Source organism: Balaenoptera musculus, chromosome 5 (assembly GCF_009873245.2).
Source record: "Balaenoptera musculus isolate JJ_BM4_2016_0621 chromosome 5, mBalMus1.pri.v3, whole genome shotgun sequence".
NCBI classification, from domain to species: domain Eukaryota; kingdom Metazoa; phylum Chordata; class Mammalia; order Artiodactyla; family Balaenopteridae; genus Balaenoptera; species Balaenoptera musculus.
In genome coordinates, this window is record NC_045789.1 from 29,499,619 (window position 1) to 29,514,766 (window position 15,148).

Below are 15,148 nucleotides of genomic sequence, written 5' to 3' on the forward strand. Positions count from 1 at the left end.
GGAAGAGGAGGGGCCACTGCGCGTGGGAAGAGAAGGAAGAGGCGTCTGGGGGGAGGAAGGGAGGGAAGGGAGAGAAGGAAGGAGGAAGGCGGAGGAAAGAGAAAGGGGCGAGCGGCTAGCGCGGGACGGGGCTGGGCGGGAGGCGCCGGGGCGGGGCGGGCTCGCGCCTCCGGGAGGGCGTGCGGCGCGGGGGCCGGGCGGGGCGGGGCCGCGGCGCCCGAGTTTCGGCGGGGGCTGCCGGGATCGGAGCGCCGCCGGGAGCGGAGCGCCGCATTCTCGCTCGCCTCGGCGGCGCTGCTCCGCGCGGCCGGGCTCACCTCCGCGGGGCATGTCCGCGCTGCTCTCGCCGCGCGCCTGCGACTGCTAGCTTCTCGGGCGCTTCCTGCACGCGGGGCCCCGCACCTGGCCCCGAAGCCCGGCTCTCGCTGTGCTCGCGGACCGCCGCCGTCATGGGGCTGCAGCCCCTGGAGTTCAGCGACTGCTACCTCGATAGCCCGTGGTTCCGGGAGAGGATCCGTGCCCACGAAGCGGAGCTGGAGAGGACCAACAAGTTCATCAAAGAGCTCATCAAGGACGGCAAGAACCTCATCGCGGCGACCAAAAGTAAGTGGGGACCCGGGCGCGGGCGGGCTGCGGCGCGACGAGGCCGGGAGGAGCCTCTCCCGGAGGGAGACCGACCGTCCCGCGCCCGGGGCCGGCAGCCGGAGGATCAGGAGATTGATCCGGGACCCGGAGGCCCCGGGGTCGTTCCTCCGCGGCTCCCCGAGCAGCCAGGGGCGAGTCCTTTTTCCCGTCCCTGCCCTGCGCGGCGGCCGGAGCCGGGAGCCGTGCGTGCGAGCGCGCCGCCCGCCAGCGCCGCTGCCCAGACCCGGCGCCTTGCGTTCCCCGCCGGACCCGCCCGGGGGCAGGTTCTGTTACCCCCTAGAGCTGCTCACTGTCTCTCCCGAAACAGACACATCAGTTTCACGGGTCTTGTCAAAGTTCTTTTGAGAGATCACGAGACTGGGGATTCTTTGAAAACCTGCTGGGCGTTGAATTGTTCAGAAGGCCCTTAAGCCGTACGCTTTCCGTGTCATTTTCGGATCGCCTGCGACAGTCTCGTCCCGGGCCCCTTACTGTGCTCAACCCGAAAGTCCACCTGGCGTTGTGCTGCCTTCCGCACATTCCTTCCCTCCTCCTGCGCCGAGGACGGTTCAAAGATTGGGGCTTGTGAGGCTGTGCAGACAGCCTGCCTGCCCTCTGGCCCGAGCGAGCACTGCCTGCAAAGAGGGAATTTCACCCTGGTCAAGCTTAGTGCTTTCCTCGCCTCTCCTCCTCCATCTTTTAACTCGGAAGTGGCCACACAGGAGAACACAGTTAATTAGTTGATTATCTGAAGAGAGTCTTTCTAGGAGGGAGGGGGCCTGAAATTCGTGCTGAAACACTGAGTTGGCTGGAAATGGGGAGACATTAGCTTGAGTGGGGAGCTGCGCAGCCTGACCACACCTGTAACCCGGTTCTGAGGAAGCCTGGGAGCGCTCCCTTTTCCCTCTTAAAAAGACCTACCCATATAGCAGACTGGGAGAAATGCCCCGTGTCATCCCCTCCCCCCCCCCCTTTTGCATTAAGGAAGACGAAAACATACTGAACAGACTGTCTCAGGTACCCAGCCCAGTGCCTATTCGTTGAATGAATGAGTTGAAAGAAATACGTCTTCATGGGAAGAATTCAGTGAGCCAGCTCTGTAATTTTGGAAGCAAGTCCCTCGACTTCTCTGGATGTTGTCCGTGGTTTCTTTTGCTTCTGTGACCTCTTTGGTGTTGCAAAACGAGGATTGGGAATCACTTTGTTTGGGACATGTGATTGGTGGGCATATTTGGTTGGTGGCTCTCCAGTGCCTTGGCATTGGGTATGTGTGTTGGGATGGAGGTGGGGAGGGGCTGTAAATATGTAGGAGTGGAGGAAGGAGGAGGAGAGAAGGGTTTGCGGTGCGTGTGTGTGTGTGGTGTGTGTGTGTGTGTGTGTAGTGAATGGGAGAGGGAGGGCTCTCCCTCTGTAGTTTGGTCTTAACCAGCGTCACTGGGTAGGGGAGTGCCCCTTCTCTCTTACTGGCTGTAGCAGCTTCCTCTGGGACGAGGGTCATGAGGAGGGAGGCTTTGGTGTGGAGAGAGGTAGATGGCAAAGCCCATTTGGCCACTGGTAGAAAGCTATTTATGTGACTGCATATTCGCTCTTCTGCCAACAGGACACATGCCCGGTGTTCTAGCAGCAGCTAGTGCATCTGGGGGGCCAGCTGTCAGCCTTCCCCTCCAGAATGTAGACTTTCTTGAGTTTGCGAATTGGCTCCTTACTCCTTTTGATTCTTGTGCTTTACCATAGGAAACATAATTTATGCTCATCCTCTAGAGATCAACCATAAAGTATCTCTCTTCTCGTTGTGTGTAATTAACTTAAATTCTTTTCCAGAGGAGGACAGAGATACAGCTTTAGCTCACATGCTTGTGGCAAGTTAGGGGGACCTGGCCTTTGCCCAGCTTGCCCCGTAAAGTTGACATCGAGCTCCTATCAAGACTGAGCCCTGGATATTAAGTCAGGACACCTGGGTGTAATTCGCCTTCACTGTTAGAGCCTGGCTACAGGACAATTGGGCAGGTCATTTTTTTTTTTTAAATTTATTTATTATTTATTTATGGCTGTGTTGGGTCTTCGTTTCTGTGTGAGGCCTTTCTGTGTGAGGCCTTCGTTTCTTTCTCTAGTTGCGGCAAGCGGGGGCCACTCTTCATCGCGGTGCGCGGGCCTCTCGCTATCGCGGCCTCTCTCGTTGCGGAGCACAGGCTCCAGACGCGCAGGCTCAGTAATTGTGGCTCACGGGCTTAGTTGCTCCGCGGCATGTGGGATCCTTCCAGACCAGGGCTCGAACCCGTGTCCCCTGCATTGGCAGGCAGATTCTCAACCACTGCGCCACCAGGGAAGCCCAGGCAGGTCATTTTTGTGTTCAGTTTTTCTTGTCCTACTTCTTAGAGGCATCAGTAAGATTCTGCAGTGTTTGGAAATGGCTTGATTAGATCATTTGAAATTGCAGTCTAGGTCAATCGTTGGCCTAACCAGTTGAGCTTTTCTATAACATCTGAGAAAAGCTCAAGAGGTCGAGGCAGGACCTAAGATGGAGGGGGAGCTACAGAAAGGAACAATCAGCTAGGTCAGACTGATTATATTTTCAGATGTTTTGCGCTTTGTTTTGCAAAAACGGCATTTTGTGCATTTTCAGAATTGCGTGTGTAAGTGATTTCTGCTTTTAATTGCCCTGTAAGACGCCTCCGCCATGCACTAAATACCTGTTGGATTTATGTAACTTTGATGTCTTGATGCTTTGGTTTTTTAAAAAATTTCTTAGTCGCTTGGGAATGCATAATCTCTGAAAATTATGAAAACATCCATGCTACCAATACATTTCTAAATACAAAACTGACGACCATATTGTTACTTCTGTGTAGAATGTCTTGATGCTTTGAATAATCCACAGATATTTAAAGAAGTTGGAGGTGACTTCTGTGGGACCTGAAAGTTTATTGCTGAGTTCAGTTATGTAGCGATCAGCAAATATTTAGCATCTACAGTTTGTTAAATGTTGTGCTTGAGACACAAAGAGGAAAGAAGGTAGAGGCCCTTGGCCTTGAGATTATTGCCCTATAGTTGAATTCAGTTCAATCTAGGGAATGTGTTTGAACTCCTGCATGCATTGTGCTAAGTTCTTGAAGAAGTGAAGGATACACAGACACACATATTAAAAGATTCAGAAGATTCAGTGGCAAGTTTTCTAACTTTGACAGAAACAAGAGTATGTTGTAGGTTAGAGTGGAAGTTTGGGAACTCATTGGTGTTTTAAGGAACGGATAGAACCTTGCAGAACCTTGTCAGATTGGAAACAGCTGAGAAGAAACCAGACCCCCCCCCCCCCCCCCCAACCTCCGCCCCCCCCCGCCCCCAACCTCCACCACCCCCCCCCTCCCCGCTCCCTGTCTGAGGAGCATGAGAAGACCAGATTGGCTGGAATGGCGATTTCATTTGGGGGAGTAGAATGAGATTCATGGAAAGGTCAGTTTCAGATTGTGGAAGCCATAAAAGTGGGCTTGGAATGTGGGCTTTATCCTGTGGAGAATCACTGACATAATGGGAAAGAGATGGTTTAGAGGCGGTGTGTGCTATCTGTCTGTGTGTCAGGTGATTTTGGAGATAGCAGTGGGGCTGGGGAGGGGCTGCAGGGCGGAGCGTCTGGGATCACTGATTTATGTGGTGGATTTGGAGATCATTCACTCAGTTCAGTGGAGTCTTTGTTTAAATGGTTTTATTAGCCCTTTTTCTTTTTTCACTCCTTTCCTAGAATAATCAGTGTCTTCTTTCAATACAGTTTAAACTTTTGTGAGCCTTTCGTAGGAAGTCTATGTAGTTTCAGATGCTTATGATTCATAGACATGCATAGTCTATTTACCAGGAACAGCAATAAGCTATATATACTTTTCTCATAATTTTTACAATTAGGTGTTCTTTTTCTTTTTTAATTAATTAATTTTATTTATTTTAATTTTTGGCTGCGTTGGGTCTTCGTTGCTGCACGCGGGCCTTCTCTAGTTGCAGCGAGCGGGGGCTACTCTTCATTGCAGTGCTTGGGCTTCATTGCAGTGGCTTCTCGTTGCAGAGCACAGGCTCGAGGCGCGTGGGCTTCAGTAGCTGTGGCTCGTGGGCTCTAGAGCTGGAGGCGAAGTGGTTGTGGTGCACGGGCTTAGTTGCTCTGCGGCATGTGGGATCTTCCCGGGCCAGGGCTCGAACCTGTGTCCCCTGCCTTGGCATGCAGATTCTTAACCACTGCGCCACCAGGGAAGCCCCAGTTAGGCATTCTTGGAAGAATATGTTCTGTTCTAGAGAAGGAAATATACTTTTTCAACAGATAGCCCTTACAGTTCTTAAGCACTTACATAGCTAAGTAGAAGGCTCTTTAGTAAACTTAGATTGTGTGTGTGTGTGTGTGTGTGTGTGTGTGTGTGTGTGTGTGTGTAAGCTGGAGGGGCCCTCATAAGTGAGCCTGCTCTCATCACAGACGTGGAGAAGGATGTTAGTGGTGGCCAGGACTTCAAGTATTTATTGTTCCAGGAACATGGTTCACGTGGTAATTCCTTTTGGGGAAATTTCCCAGGTTGCTCTTGCATGGAAACATAGGGAGATTCAGAAGACTTAAAAGAATTTCACTTTGTAAACTTCAGCCTCGGTCTCCTTATTTGTAAAATGGGACTGTTGCATATAGCCTTGAGGATTGAACCACATGTGCGAAAGTGTTTTTAAAACACAAGTGTGAAGCGGTTGTGTAGGCTCTATTGTTTGCCCAGCTAATATTTTTTTTCTGACAATCCAAATTTTGTTCAGGTGTCTACACCCTTTCCCAAGTGACTCATAGAAAGGTGATTAGGGATCATTCTGATTAGTCTGACTCAGTGGTTCTCAATCCTGAGCATGGCTGACCATTAGAACCACCTGGGGAGCTGTAAAAAACGTGCAATTGGGATTGAGAAACACTGAACTCTAACAACGCAGCACGGTAAACCTATTTCCTGGGCTGGTAATTGGATAAATGAGGATGTATCTCAGTTCTGACCAGTGAGACATGATAGGAAGTCTGCTGGAGACTTTGGGAAAGGTTTTCTTTTGTGTGAGAGGAGACTCGTAAAAAGGGTTCTTGGCTCTTCTGTGATGTCTGGTTGTGTTGCCTGGAGCTGCTCCCGCCATCTTGGGATGGTGAGTGGAGCCAAGGTAAGGACCACTGGAGCAGAGAGGTAACTGAATCTGGGTTTTTGATGCGGTCATGGAAGCCACAGATGGTTCTGTGCCTGAAGCCTACCTCTGGATAGCTTGTTAAATGACATAAGCCAGTTTGAGTTGGGTTTCCTGCTACTTTACACCCTAATTTTGTTTTTTTTTTTTGGCTGCACCACGTGGCTTGTGGGGTCTTAGTTTCCCCACCAGGCATTGAACCTGGGTCCTCGGCAGTGAAAGCGCTGAGTCCTAACCACTGGACTTCCAGGGAATTTCCAACACCCTAATTTTGATGGAGAGGTATAATTGTAAATTTTAGGCTGATACTTCGGTTAAGTGGAATTTAGAGAGGCATGGAAGTGAAATGCTATTTAAATTACAAATATAATTTTACCCCAAACGGACAAGAAGACTCATCTGTATTCTTTGCCCCAAAGAAATTACTGTGGATCCCCTACAATTCAGGGCATCACTTGGGGGTAAGTCTTCTACTCTCACTTGGGGTCTTACTAGTGGGTTGGTCTCTAAAGCTAATGTAGATTTCCTGTGAGAAGATTTCCTATCTGGCTGGAACTGGGATGTGGACCCAGAAGGGCTCTAAAAGCTTTCATTGCTTTACTCTCTGCAGGTGGTCCTTGTCTCCATTTAGAGTAGTTCCAATTTAGGTCCCTCCACCAGCCGACCCTGTTTGTATGGAATGTTTGCTGGGTCTGTGAGTCATCTGCTGTTCTGAGTTTTCCTGCCACATTGCCTTTTCCCTGCCCTCCCATCTACTGGGGTTCCTTTGACCACCTCCTCTTCACTCTGTTTTTGAGGTGGGGGGGGGGACCAGGAGCATTGTTGATTTCTGGAAGAGGGAGAAGGCAGAGGAGGAGGGCATTTTTGTGTTTTAATGTTTAACATGGCTGATGAGACAGTGTAGTAGAGAAGATTAAGAGCATGCTAAGGTGCTGCCTTTCATTCACGCTGGAAACCTCAGTCACGTTGCTTAGCTTTTCTGTATCTATGTTGTCCAACAGAAAATGGAGATAATAATACTGTCTACCACGTAGGGTTGCCAGTTGGGTTGAATGAGTTCATACAAGTAAAGCATTTTGAATAAGCACTCAAACGTGGACAATCATGATGTTCTAAATTGCAGGTATATGTTTTAATATGCAGGCCCTTTTCTTGCCTGAAAGATGGCTTCTCTGGCCCAGAGACTAGCGTCTAACTTTTTAGCGCTCATTACCCCTAAGAAGGTATTTGTCCAAATCATCATGACCAGCGACCAAGAAGAAAGACAAAGTGGTCAAAGTCTGGTAAGGCTTCGAAAGTTTGAATGTAGCTCAGGATGCTGGAAAATCTGGCAGGTAAGTGGATGAATCAAAGCTAAATGGTATCTTGGGAAAATATGTCCCAGAATTTGTTTCTGAGTCACAAAGATCTGAAGGTGATGTGGAAGGTGTCACTAAGAATGTTGGAAATCTAGCCCAGCCGTCTGCAGCTGAGACTTGAACAGGCCTCTCATTCAGGGGATTGCTAAGAAAGCCAAAGAAGGCGGGGAGAGCTCTGATCAAGGAATTGGGATGACATCATCAGAGGCTGGAACCTGCAGATACTTACAAATTACAATGATGCCTTTAGAAGATATTCACTTTAGTGTTTAACTTGCAGGAGACCCTAACAACCTACTGGACAGTGCTTGTATTTGCTGTGGGAAATCTACCAGGAGAAACACAAGGCAGCCAGAGACAGCCCAAAAGAGTTGTTACGTAATCCTATTTTCTGCAAGACGATATTCAAAGTCTCCTGGACAGATTCCCAAAGAAGCTGTTTTGAATTCTGACTCCAATAGCTATTTATCACCTTATGATTTTGTGTTTTGTGGGGAGGCAAGAATTATGAAGGAGGTAAAAATATTGGGTAGTCAGCTGGGTTACCGGAAGTCATGCTTAAGGTGATTGCTGACTGTATGTGGCAGTGAATAGGTCAAGTGTTTACATCTGACCATAGTTAGTAACATCTGGTGTCTTTTCTCACTTTTTAAAAGTTTGATGTTAGAAATGTAGCTGTGAACACATTGCTTTATGGGATTCAGTATGGTCTTGCATTGCCTTTGATTCTACATCTTGTCTAGAGAAAACTCATTTAGTCAGGTTGGCTTTCCTTCAGGATTTGTAGGAGAGTGTTTAGAAATTTGTAGGTAATAATTCTGATTAAGGGTGCCTTGGATGTTTTACTAGGTTACTTTTTAAAAAAATATTTTATTTCCTTCATGGCACAAATCAGTATTTTATTTTATTTTAAAATTTTATTTGTTTTGGCTGCATTGGGTCTTCGTTGCTGTGCGGGAGCTACTGTTTGTTGTGGTGTGCGGGCTTCTCATTGTGGTGGCTTCTCTTGTTGTGGGCTCTAGGCGTGTGGGCTTCAATAGTTGTGGTGCGCAGGCTAAGTAGTTGTGGCACGTGGGCTCAGTAGTTGTGGCACATGGGCTTAGTGGTTGTGGCTCGCAGGCTCTAGAGCGCAGGCTCAGTAGTTGTGGCGCATGGGCTTAGTTGCTCTGCCGCATGTGGGATCTTCCTGGACCAGGGATCAAACCCATGTCCCCTGCATTGGCAGGCGGATTCTTAAGCACTGCGCCACCAGGGAAGTCCCTACTAGGTTACTTTTAATGGAATTACATTTCAGAGACAAATAGACAATCACAAACTACAATAGAAAAATGTTATTTAAAATGTATATGTTAATGATTTTAATAATAGTAGCTAACTTTTATGTATTTTTATTTTAAATAAATTTATTTATTTATTTACTTTTGGCTGTGTTGGTTCTTCGTTGCTGTGCTCAGGCTTTCTGTAGTTGTGGAGAGCAGGGGCTACTCTTCGTTGCGGTGGGCAGGCTTCTCATTGTGGTGGCTTCTCTTATTGCCGAGCACGGGCTCAGTAGTTGTGGCTCACGGGCTCTAGAGCGCAGGCTCAGTAGTTGTGGCGCATGGGCTTAGTTGCTGTGTGGCATGTGGGATCTTCCCGCACCAGGGCTCGAACTTGTGTCCCCTGCATTGGCAGGTGGATTCTTAACCACTGCGCCACCAAGGAAGTCCCAGCTAACTTTTATTAAGCATTTACAGTTTGCTTTACTTTGTAGTAAATTCTATTATTTAATGTGAAGACTTCCTTATTGAGGTATGTTATTATTTACACCATGTTACAGATTCGGAAACTGAATTTAGAGAGGTTAGCAGCTTGTTCCAGTCACACAGTTTGTCAGTGGTGGAGCTGGAACGTAAACCCACATTTGTCTGACTCCAAAACCCTTAACCACAATAGTAAGCGGTCCTTGTAAAGAGATGTAAGTGCGGTCTTCTGTTAGGGGAAGTTATTACGATAAATCCTGGTTATCTGGCAAGTGTGTACATTTCACAGTCTGGTTAGGAGACTATTGTTGTTAGTTCAGCCCAAGGACCATGATTTAAAATTTAAGGCCACCTGGGATGGTTACTGTAAATAAAACTGATTGTTAATTTGTGCAGTAAGTGTGGATATTCAGAGATTGGGTTGATTTAGGATGAATTACTAGGTGCAGACGTTCACTCAAAAAAGTATCATTTCCTTCCTTCAGTCTCTCTCCCTGTCTCTCTTTTTTTTCTTTTTTAGTTCCCCAACCAGGGATCAAACCCACGCCCCCTGCAGTGGAAGCATGGAGTCTTAACTGCTGGACCACCAGGGAAGTCCCCTCCCTTCCTGTGTCTTAATCTTCATCTCTCCCCCTCTCTTAGTGTCTCTTTTACTCTCCATCCTTCATCCCACCCTTTAGAAGAGTAAATTTTAATTTTGTTCTCGTATTTTAGTATTAGGCTTTTTCCTCTACAGAAAATTTAAGTTGTTTTAGAACAATAAACCAATACAAAGAATCTCATAATCATCTCTGTATTTGCCTCTCAGCTTAGAAATAAAAGCTTCCTGTCTGCCTCTTCCCAATGGCACCCTTTCTAATAGGGAACCTGTTCTTTTCCCCAAGAGGTGCAATCGTCTCATATCTGGTGTATATTATTCCCAGACGTTTTAATACATCTGTACACATTCCTGAATAATAGATAGTATGTTTTGCATGGTTTTAGACTTTAATGGATTCATACACTATTTGGTTTTCTGCAGTTTCTTTTCTTCCCTCAAGATACTTGTGAGATTTATCCATGTGGACACATGTAGCTCTATTTCATTGAGTTCAACATCTTTTTCCTACAAGTGGCATTTGAAAAGACTTGGTTAATTGATGGTATGTAGATGTTATATAAAGAACTTAAGATGTTTTATGATGTACCTTATTTCCATGCATTTTTTGGATTGTGAAACAATGTATTTAGAGAATTTATTCAATATAAAAGCCTTGTAATTAATTTTATAAGCTTTAAAACACTAGCTTTGACAACAATCTATAGATAAGGAATCCATAAATTTTAAAGACATTTAGTACAAGTTCTGTTTGATATTTAATGTTATCAGCTTGGCATGGGTAATCAGAGCAAACCAGTTTAACTTTCAGGATTGGAAGAAATAAGTGGTCTGAGTCACAAAACATCTTCAAGGGCCTTTTTGCCTCATTGAAATTAGATTTCCAGTATTAGCGTATAGAGAAAAAAATGATATCTTCATAAACACAGTGCTTGTTAAGCACTCTGGAAGCCGTCAGTCTAGTTAGGTCAGATGAACATGATTTTTAGGCAGGGATTGGTTGGTATTTTGTGATAGGCTTCTATGCAAACAGCCTGTTGATTTAATTGCCCTAATGTAGGAAATGTAGGAACATAATTTATAGACTTGCCAAGGGGATGCTTTTGTAATGAGAAAGCCTTGACACCCTTCTCTTTAAACAAACAAGCAGGCACCCTGAAAAAACCCCTGACACTTTATATTCTAAGGGCAGGCATCTCTCTAAGGCCCAAGATCTGCTGGGATCACTGCTGGATGCTGCTGATAGGCCTGCGTCCCTGGTCAGACCAGAATTTCCTCCCTGTGTTTCCTGAGGAAGCTGTTAATCCTATGCCACTAGATATTTCAACGGGGAGTATGAGTTCTCCTTTTCGTTGCCCGGTTCACCGCAGGCACTGTCTGCCCTTGGGTCCTGAGGTCCCATCATCGTCTGGTAGTGAGTCATGATGAGGTGTGTGGCTGGAGGAAAAATCAGTTTGGCTGGGAGATGTCACCTCTGGTCTGAATACTGGATATATTTAATACTCTCTCTTAAAAAAATTTTTTTTTTTTTTTTTTTAAATCTCTGACTATAAAGTTAGCTGCTCCACTTATTAGGTGACCTTGGGCAAGCTACTGAAACGCTCAGTGGCTAATTTTCTGTTTCTTTGTTAGTAAAATGGAGATACTAAGAACTCTATCTCAAGGGGTAGTGGTATTTAATCCTCGTGTTACTTACTTAAAAGATCTTCGAACTCTCCCTGGCCCATGGTAGGTGCCGTAATTATCATCATCCTCACCACCATCATCATCGTTATCACCACTACCGCCATCATCTCATCACCACCATCATCGTCATTGTCCGAAGAGCACTATCCTGACTTCCTTTGGCTGAATTTGAGTACAGTTGTGGCTTTACCCGTAGTGCCAGTAGAAATAACCTGTGAACATGTTCTTGCCTCTCTTTGAAGCTAACAATATTTTGAAGTGCAGGGATGGTGCAGGCCTCTCATTTATTAAACAGGAGAAACCATCTTTAGAAATCCAGCATATTACTGAAGATCTTTGCTTGAAAGTTTTGGAAACAAAGCCAAAAAAAAGTACAAGGGAGCTGAGTATCGTTGACGTGTTGTTACTCGTATTTGAGAATCTGGCAGATAGTACTTCTGTCACTGTGACAGATAGTTTTGTTTTTCTTTTGTGAAATGCAGGTCAAAGGCAGCACAGCCAAAATATTAAAGATCATGGTCTTTGAAGTTACATCTACTTACTGTGTGACCTTGGGCAACTTGCTTAACTTCTTTGTGCCTTAATTTCCTTGTCTGTAAAATGTGGATAGTAATTTTATCTCCCTGAATGTTGCTAAGATGAAATTAGTTATTTGTAAAGCACTTAAAAAAACAGCCTGATCCATAGTGAGCCCTATATGTGTTTGTTAAGTCTTGGAAAAAAATTTTAAAAAATCTGTTTACTATATAGTCGTCACTGTGATAATCTCATGTATGACAGTGGGGGAGAGGTGTCATCCCAAGTCATTGAACTCAACCTATTGAGTTGCTAGAGGATAAGCAGTGAAAAGAGACCTTTTATATATCGGTGCAGAAGTTAAGAGTTCTAATGGGGAGAGATAGAAGATTAATTAAGCACTGTCATTCACACCACTGCGTGAGAATGGAGAATGGGATGCTATGGCCGTAGTTAACAGGACTAACTAGTTGAGGGGGTCAAGGAAGACTTCAAGAAATTGGTAACTTCTATGGGACTTCCCTGGCGGTCCAGTGGTTAAGACTCCGGGTTTCCAGTGCAGGGGGCGCGAGTTCGATCCCTGATCAGGGAACTAAGATCCTGCGTACCACGTGGCGTGGCCAAAAAAAAAAAATCTGAGACCAGAAGGAAGGCTAGGAGCTTTCCGCGCTGAGGGTAGGGAGTAAGGATGCTCCAAGCACGGTGAAATGCACGCGGGAGGCCGTTGAGGCCAGAGCCGAAACGTGTGTGGTTGCAGGAGCAGCACAGATGGGTCCGGGCGGGAAGAGGGGGCTACGGAGGGGGCAGGTGCTGTGTTGGGAAGGCCTGGTGAGGCCCGCCTCAGGGTCAGGAACTACAGAATTTATTCAAAGGACAGTGGGAAGCCATTGCGACATTTTGAGCAGGGGATTGGCATCATCTGAGTCACATTTTAGAAAGGCTTCCCAGACTGTGGTTGGGAGAATGGATTTGAGGACAGCAGGCCTGGAGGGTGGGTCCTCACTCACCCAGGCCAGAGACTTTGGTGGAAGAGGCAGATTCTCCAGGAGTCAGGATTCAGAGGCTGCGGGCTTTGGTGGGTGCTTGGGTGTAGGGGCCGAGGAAGGAGGTGTCCAAGACGATTCCTGGGTTCCTGGCCTGGGCAGAGAGTGCTGGGTGCTGAGGTAGTCCAGCCAGAGGAACGGGTTTTGTGGGAGTGAAGATGTGTTTTTGATTGGGGCTGTGTGGAGGCGGAGGTGCTTCTGGGCTATCCAGTGGATGTGTTCGGGAGTTTGTTTCTTTTATGAGTGTGCACTGCAGAACAGGGAACAGAGCTGAAGATTGTGGAGACACAGCATAGAGATAGGAAATGACACCAGGCAACTGGATAGCAAACCAGCTGGAGAGAAAATGTGGAGGAAGAGGCAGGGTGGCTCAGGGCAGATCCTGGAGAACAGAACTTTTAAGGGATGGGTAGAAGAAGAGGTTGATAAAGAAATTTGACAGCAGTAGCCGTTGAGAGGGAGGGGAGGGAGGGAGGGGGTGGGAAAGCCCGGAGAGGGTTTCACAAGTTAAGGAGAAAGATTGTTTCAGAAAGTAGGAGGGAGCAGACAAGGTCATGCTACAGAGAAGTCAGGTCCCAGGAGTCCAGATGACACTGCGTTAGCAAGACAGTGTCATTGGCACTCCTACATATAAAATAGGTTACTAATAAGGACCTACTGTATAGCACAGGGAACTCTACTCAATACTCTGTAATGGCCTATATGGGAGAAGAATCTTAGAAAAAGAAAGAGAGGATATACGTATATGTATAACTGATTCACTTTGCTGTACAGCAGAAACTAACGCAACATTGTAAATCAACTGTATGCCAATAAAAATTAAAACAAAACAACAACAAAAAGACAGTGTCATGGGTAATGAGTGGGAGATTAGTTTGTGGCACGGCAGGGATGGAGCCTGATGGCCCAGGGTGGAGAAGAGGGTGCCTGGAAAATAAATGAGCCTGTGGTGAGGCAGTTCTCCCAAGCTATTGGCTAATTGGTGAGATTTGAACACGCTGATTACGTGTCCAACAGAGAGGAGGAGATGGAAGATTCAGGGAATATTCTAGCATACACAGGGCTTCTGAATAGCATAGAAGGTGGGATTCAGATTCCAGGGGGAGGGGGGGACACATCTACTTCAGTAACAGGAGGGGTGGAAAGGATGGGTGCACACCCAGGTCCATTTGTAGCTTTGTGTCAGGACATTGAGGAAATGAGGAACTGATGGATTTATTTTGTCTGTGAGGTAGACAGCAAGGTGGTTTTCAGTAATGAATTCTGTTTTAATTTCTCCCTTACCACATTCTTTTTCCGCTTAATAAGTAATACATGACTTGTAAAAGTTTTGTCTGTTTGAATCGGGTGGGATGGAATATAGATGTTAAAAGAGAAGAAGTGGTGAGAGGTGAGTGGGGAGAAAAAGTAGGAATAAAATGTCTGGAAAAACAGTCTTGGGACTTCCGTGGTGGTCCAGCGGTTAAGACTCCACGCTTCCCCTGTAGGGGGCGCAGGTTCGATCCCTGGTCGGGGAACTAGGATCCCGCATGCTGCATGGCATGGCCCCCCCGCCCCCCCAAAAAAAAACCCCCCAAAACAAAAAGCAGTCCTCAAGACACCAAGACATGCATCTATTTCAGAGTTTGTTCTGCTGGCACTTCAGGTCGAATACTTTATTCAAACAATCTTTAATCTTTAATCTTGGTTTCTAAAGAAAGTATTCAATGAAGATGGCTTTTTTCTTTTTCACTGAGGGACACTGCTGACGTTTCGGTTTGCTCTCAGTGGAATTGTGCTGGTTCTCTTTGGATGTTTGCAGAGAAGAAGTTTCTCTTGGCAACATCGGAGAAGAGATTCCAGGACTTCAGGTTCAGAAGAGAACCTATAAGAGTTAAAGTTGTAGCCATTATCAGTGATCTAAACCAGCGGTCCCCAGCCTTTTTGGCACCAGGGACCGGTTTCGTGGAAGACAGTTTTTCCACGACTGGGGCGGGGATGGTTTTGGGATGATTGAAGCACATTACACTTATTGTGCACTTTATTTCTATTATTACGTTGTAATATATAATGAAATAATTATACAACTCACCATAATGCTGACAGGAGGCGGAGCTCAGGCAGCAACGCGAGCGATGGGGAGTGGCTGTAAATACAGGTGAAGCTTTGCCCGCTCGCCCACCGCTCACCTCCTGCTGTGCGGCCTGGTTCCTAACAGGCCACGGACCGGTACTGGTCTGCGGCCCAGGGGTTGGGGACCCCTGATCTAAACATATAATATCTTTTCTTCCTCTTTTCTAGCTAACTACTTAGTTAGGTTCTAACTAGTTTAAGAAACAATTCATGGCCGTCCTCTTCCCTCTGGCTCCGGATGCACTGGCTGTGAGCACCCGGCACCTTCAAGGACGGGAAGCATGCAGACGTTCA

General features: G+C 46.6%; 1 protein-coding gene across 2 annotated transcripts in view; it reads left to right on the forward strand.

The window, feature by feature from the left end:
* Positions 1–220: 220 nt before the first annotated feature.
* Positions 221–15,148, forward strand: part of ARHGAP10 (Rho GTPase activating protein 10) — a 327,424-nt gene continuing 312,496 nt past the window's right edge. The window contains exon 1 of one of the 2 annotated variants that reach the window (XM_036853059.1): positions 221–603. In XM_036853059.1, coding sequence (XP_036708954.1) covers positions 450–603 — 154 coding nt within the window. In that variant the 5' untranslated portion in view covers positions 221–449. The remainder of the gene's footprint in view (positions 604–15,148) is intronic. The other variant, XM_036853057.1, reaches the window with a different exon arrangement.